The sequence below is a fragment of the Tachyglossus aculeatus genome, chromosome 7, assembly GCF_015852505.1.
Source record: "Tachyglossus aculeatus isolate mTacAcu1 chromosome 7, mTacAcu1.pri, whole genome shotgun sequence".
Lineage (NCBI taxonomy): Eukaryota > Metazoa > Chordata > Mammalia > Monotremata > Tachyglossidae > Tachyglossus > Tachyglossus aculeatus.
In genome coordinates, this window is record NC_052072.1 from 39,113,031 (window position 1) to 39,119,123 (window position 6,093).

General features: G+C 54.2%; 1 protein-coding gene across 1 annotated transcript; it reads right to left on the reverse strand.

The window, feature by feature from the left end:
* Positions 1–488: 488 nt before the first annotated feature.
* On the reverse strand, positions 489–5,877 carry HES1 (hes family bHLH transcription factor 1). The gene is made up of 5 exons (XM_038749133.1): positions 5,847–5,877; positions 4,715–4,825; positions 3,017–3,112; positions 2,617–2,704; positions 489–1,371 (listed from the first exon to the last, which is right to left on the reverse strand). The coding sequence occupies exons 2-5, from the start codon at positions 4,820–4,822 to the stop codon at positions 815–817; spliced, it is 849 nt and encodes a 282-aa protein (XP_038605061.1). The 5' UTR covers positions 4,823–4,825; positions 5,847–5,877; the 3' UTR covers positions 489–814.
* Between the last annotated feature and the right edge of the window lie 216 nt (positions 5,878–6,093).

Genomic DNA, 6,093 nt, shown 5'->3' on the forward strand with positions numbered 1-6,093 from the left:
AGCGGTGATGGGCGACGGGACGCTGGGAGCCTGGGGGTGGGAGTCGGAATGGAGAGTGTGGAAGGAGGTTCACCAGGGCCTCCACACGGAGTCGGCGGTGATGGGCGACGGGGCGCTGGGAGCCTGGGGGTTGGAGTCGGAATGGAGAGTGCGGAAGGAGGTTCACCAGGGCCTCCACACGGAGTCGGCGGTGATGGGCGACGGGGCGCTGGGAGCCTGGGGGTGGGAGTGGGAATGGAGAGTGTGGAAGGAGGTTCACCAGGGCCTCCACACGGAGTCGGCGGTGATGGGCGACGGGGCGCTGGGAGCCTGGGGGTTGGAGTCGGAATGGAGAGTGCGGAAGGAGGTTCACCAGGGCCTCCACACGGAGTCGGCGGTGATGGGCGACGGGGCGCTGGGAGCCTGGGGGTGGGAGTGGGAATGGAGAGTGTGGAAGGAGGTTCACCAGGGCCTCCACACGGAGTCGGCGGTGATGGGCGACGGGGGCGCTGGGAGCCTGGGGGTTGGAGTCGGAATGGAGAGTGCGGAAGGAGGTTCACCAGGGCCTCCACACGGAGTCGGCGGTGATGGGCGACGGGGCGCTGGGAGCCTGGGGGTGGGAGTGGGAATGGAGAGTGTGGGAGGAGGTTCACCAGGGCCTCCACACGGAGTCGGCGGTGATGGGTGACGGAGCGCTGGGAGCCTGGGGGTGGGAGTTGGATTGGAGAGTGTGGAAGGAGGTTCACCAGGGCCTCCACACGGAGTCGGCGGTGATGGGTGACGGAGCGCTGGGAGCCTGGGGGTGGGAGTTGGATTGGAGAGTGTGGAAGGAGGTTCACCAGGGCCTCCACACGGAGTCGGCGGTGATGGGTGAGGGGGCGCTGGGCCCCGCGGGATGGAGGCCGCTGTGGGGGTAGAGGGGGAGGACGGGTCCGTTGGGCGCGAAGGCCGCGTTGGGGATGAGGAAGGCGAACTGGCCGTCCGGGGCGGGGACTACTTGGAAGCCGCCGAGCATCTTCCCGGGGTCCGGGTTGGGGCTGGTGGCCTTGCAGGGCATCCCTGCTCCTCCTGCTCCTGCTCCTCCTCCTCCTGCTGCTCCTGCTGCTCCTCCTCCTCCTCCGCCGGCTCCGCCCCCGCCGCCAGGGGGCGCGGCGGCGGCGGCGGCGGCGGCGGTCCCGGGGAGCTGTACCAGGGTGTGCCCGAAGGGGGCGTGCGCCGGGTAGCCGATGGCGTTGATGTGGGCGACGCAGCTGTCCAGGTGTCCCAGCAGCCGCGTGCGGACGTCGGCGTTGACGCCCTCGCAGGTGGACAGGAACCGGGTCACCTCGTTGATGCACTGGCTGAAGCCGGCCCGGTACTTGCCCAGCACCGTGGGGTCCGAGCTGAGGGCCGCTGCGGGGACACGGGCCGGGAGGGGTGAGGGGGGGCCTCGGTCATCGACTCCAAACCGGGCTCCCCTCAACCCAATCTGGCTTCTCGCCCTTTCCCCTTCCCCCGTCCTGCCTCCCCAACTTTGCTTCTCTCCCTTTCCCCTTCCCTGCCTCCCCCCAACTTTGCTTCTGGCCCTTTCCCCTTCCCCCTTTCCTGCCTCCCCCCAACTCTGCTTCTCTCCCATTCCCCTTCCCCCTTTCCTGCCTCCCCCCAACTTTGCTTCTCTCCCTTTCCCCTCCCCCCTTTCCTGCCTCCCCCCAATTTTGCTTCTCTCCCTTTCCCGTTCCCCCTTTCCTGCCTCCCCCAACTTTCCTTCTCTCCCTTTCCCCTTCCCCCTTTCCTACCTCCCCCAACTTTGCTTCTCTCCCTTTCCCCTTTCCCTTCCCTGCCTCCCCCCAACTTTGCTTCTCTCCTTTTCCCGTTCCCCCTTTCCTGCCTCCCCCCAACTTTGCTTCTCTCCCTTTCCCCTTCCCCCTTTCCTGCCTCCCCCCAACTTTGCTTCTCTCCCTTTCCCCTTCCCCCTTTCCTGCCTTCCCCCAACTTTGCTTCTCTCCCTTTCCCCTCCCCCCTTTCCTGTCTTCCCCAACTCTGCTTCTCTCCCTTTCCCCTTCCCCCTTCCTGCCTCTCCCCCCACTATACTTCCCAAGCGCTTAGTACAGTGCTCTCCGCATAGTAAGCGCTCAATGAATAAGATTGAATGAATGAATTTTGCTTCTCTCCCTCCCCACCACTTTGCTTCTCTCTCTTTCCCCTCCTGCTCCCTTTCCTGCCTCTCCCCCTCCCCATTTTGAAGGATTAAAACCGCCCAAAACCCCTTTTCCCGCCCAGATCGCCTCCAGGTTCTCCTCGACCCCGAGACAAGCCGAGTGGCCAAGACGGCCCCTCTGGTTCTGATTATCTGATATCCTGCCTCGCCACCCCATCTCCCTCCCCCCCCCCGCCCCCCGGCTTCCATTCTCCCTCTACCCACCCGCCACCCTCCCCGCTTCGGCCTCCCTCCTTTTCCGGAACAGTAACAGCTTGAAGTTGTGGCTATAAATAAGCCCCGGACCGTGGGAAAGGCAATAGGAGCCAAGACAGTAAAATGTAGCTGAATGCCATTCATAACCACAGACGGAAGTCTGGAAGAAATCACCGCAGAAAATGAGGAATACGGAGGGATGGAGTTGGGGGGGAGGAAAAAAAGAATAATCGGATCACACTCACCGGTCATCTGGGCTCTCTGCAGGTTCCGGAGATGCTTTACTGTCATTTCCAGAATATCGGCCTTCTCCAGTTTGGAATGCCTCGAACTCTACGGAAGGGGAGAAAAGAATGAAAACTTCGCAACCTTGAAGGTCTGGGGGCCAATACGCGGAACTAGAGCTTTTATATGCCTTGAAATTGGATAAGGGTCCCTCCCCTTCCAAGCATCCCCCCCACCGTGAAAAGAAGGAGACTGTAAGTTACTGTTACGTGGAAGTCTGCCCGGCCCTCTGGCAGCTCTAAGGATTCCTACTGAATAGTGTGTTTAGACCTTACCCCCACCCCAAAATACTAATACTAATAATTAATAATAACCATCCCCTCGATTATCCGAGAAAAACTTTCAATCCAACCCACTTACATCTTTCTTAAGTGCATCCAAGATCAGTGTTTTCAGCTGGCTGAGACTCTCGTTAATTCTCGCTCTTCTTCTTTTCTCCATGATGGGCTTAGATGACTGCAAGGGAACGAAAGAGTGTCCGATGAGTACCGGTTTGACCTTCTAATAACTCAATCGCCCCACTGTTGGGTAGGGGCCGTCTCTATATGTTGCCAACTTGTACTTCCCCAGCGCTTAGTGCAGTGCTCTGCACACAGTAAGCTCTCAATAAATACGACTGAATGAATATGTTGCCAACTTGTACTTCCCAAGCGCTTAGTCCAGTGCTCTGCACACAGTAAGCGCTCGATAAATACGACTGAATGAATGAATAAGTTGCCAACTTGTACTGCCCAAACGCTTAGTACAGTGCTCTGCACACAGTAAGCGCTCGATAAATACGACTGAATGAATGAGTATGTTGCCAACTTGTACTTCCCCAGCGCTTCGTAGTGCTCTGCACACAGTAAGCGCTCAATAAATACGATTGAATGAATGAATATGTTGCCAACTTGTACTTCCCAAGCGCTTAGTAGTGTTCTGCACACAGTAAGCGCTCAATAAATACGACTGAATGAATGAATATGTTCCCAACTTGTACTTCCCCAGCGCTTAGTACAGTGCTTCTGCACACAGTAAGCGCTCGATAAATACGACTGAATGAATCAATATATTGCCAACTTGTACTGCCCAAGCGCTTAGTAGTGTTCTGCACACAGTAAGGGCTCAATAAATACGACTGAATGAATGAATATGTTGCCAACTTGTACTTCCCAAGCTCTTAGTAGTGCTCTGCACACAGTAAGCGCTCAATAAATACGACTGAATGAATGAATATGTTGCCAACTTGTACTTCCCAAGCTCTTAGTAGTGCTCTGCACACAGTAAGCGCTCAATAAATACGACTGAATGAATGAATATGTTGCCAACTTATACTTCCCAAACGCTTAGTACAGTGCTCTGCACACAGTAAGCGCTCGATAAATACGATTGAATGAATGAATATGTTGCCAACTTGTACTTCCCAAGCGCTTAGTAGTGCTCTGCACACAGTAAGGGCTCAATAAATACGACTGAATGAATGAATACGTTGCCAACTTGTACTTCCCCAGCGCTTAGTACAGTGCTCTGCACACAGTAAGCGCTCGATAAATACGATTGATTGAATGAATGAATATGTTGCCAACTTGTACTGCCCAAGCACTTAGTACAGTGCTCTGCACACAGTAAGCGCTCAATAAATACGACTGAATGAATGAAAATGTTGCCAACTTGTACTACCCCAGCGCTTCGGAGTGCTCTGCACACAGTAAGCGCTCAATAAATACGATTGAATGAATGAATACGTTGCCAACTTGTACTGCCCAAGCGCTTAGTCCAGTGCTCTGCACACAGTAAGCGCTCAATAAATACGACTGAATGAATGACTATGTTACCAACTTGTACTTCCCAAGCGCTTAGTCCAGTGCTCTGCACGCAGTAAGCGCTCCATAAATACGACTGAAGGAACGAATGAATCACCGGGACGCGGACCTTAGCACAGTGCTAAGCGCTTAGTACAGTGCTCTGCACACAGTAAGCGCTCCATAAATACGATTGATGATTGATGATGACCTAATACCCAACTTTCCTGCCACCCTCGAGTATCAACTTGGGAGAGCGGAGGAAACAGCCGGTTACCTTTCTGTGCTCGGACGCGGTCTTTGGCTTATCGGGCGTCGTATTGACACTGGCTGGGGTGGCAGCCACGGGGGAGGAGGAGTTTTTCTCCATTATGTCCGCCGGCATCTTCTGTTTCTCGGAAAGAAGAAGAAAAAAAAAAATTCCCCGGAGAGTTACGACTTTAGAGTCCTCGAGTCTTCATCGGAGTGGGGTGTGTGTGTCCGTTTTCCACGGCAGATTTTGGCAACACTTCCAGGCGACTGTTTTTAGACTGTTGGGTAGGGACTGTCTCTAGATGTTGCCAATTTGTACTTCCCAAGCGCTTAGTACAGTGCTCCGCACATAGTAAGCGCTCAATAAATCACCATCATCATCAATCGTATTTATTGAGCGCTTACTATGTGCGGAGCACTGTACTAAGCGCTTGATAAATATGATTGATTGGTTGACTGTTGCCAATTTGTACTTCCCAAGCGCTCAGCACAGTGCTCTGCACATAGTAAGCGCTCAATAAATATGACTGATTGATTGATTGACTGTTGCCAATTTGTACTTCCCAAGCGCTCAGCACAGTGCTCTGCACATAGTAAGCGCTCAATAAATATGATTGATTGATTGACTGTTGCCAATTTGTACTTCCCAAGCGCTTAGCACGGTGCTCTGCACATAGTAAGCGCTCAATAAATATGATTGATTGATTGATTGACTGTTGCCAATTTGTACTTCCCAAGCGCTTAGCACGGTGCTCTGCACATAGTAAGCGCTCAATAAATATGATTGATTGATTGACTGTTGCCAATTTGTACTTCCCAAGCGCTTAGCACAGTGCTCTGCACATAGTAAGCGCTCAATAAATATGATTGATTGATTGACTGTTGCCAATTTGTACTTCCCAAGCGCTCAGCACAGTGCTCTGCACATAGTAAGCGCTCAATAAATATGATTGATTGATTGACTGCTGCCAATTTGTACTTCCCAAGCGCTCAGCACAGTGCTCTGCACATAGTAAGCGCTCAATAAATCCGATCGATTGATTGATTGGTGGGAGGGTGGGGACCGTCTCTTTTTTTTGCCTTTTCCCAGCGCCCAGTCCAGTGCTCCGCACCCAGGGAGCGCTCGGGAAGTCGAGTGGGGGTGAGTTTGGGGTTACCTTCGGAGAGGGAGGGTGTTCCAGGAGGAAGGAGGGGGTGGGGTGGTCCGGTGGGATGGGATGGGATGGGATGGGATGGGATGGGGGGGAATTCCCGGGTCGTCAGCAGCAGCAGCAGCAGCTCCGGTCCTTGTCCCGTGTGATCCCGCGGTGGCCCTGGCGGCGCCTATTTATAGGCGGGCCCGCACGCGAACGGCTCGTGTGAAACTTCCCCAACTTTCTTTCCCACAGTAACTTTCAGCCAATC

Coding starts and splice junctions, on each gene's coding strand:
- HES1 (XM_038749133.1), bottom strand. CDS start 4,822: ATGCCGGCGGACATAATGGAGAAAAACTCCTCCTCCCCCGTGGCTGCC. Junction 3,113..4,714: donor CCGCGTCCGAGCACAGAAAG/GTAACCGGCTGT, acceptor GTTCCCTTGCAG/TCATCTAAGCCCATCATGGA. Junction 1,372..2,616: donor GCAGAGAGCCCAGATGACCG/GTGAGTGTGATC, acceptor GTGTCCCCGCAG/CGGCCCTCAGCTCGGACCCC.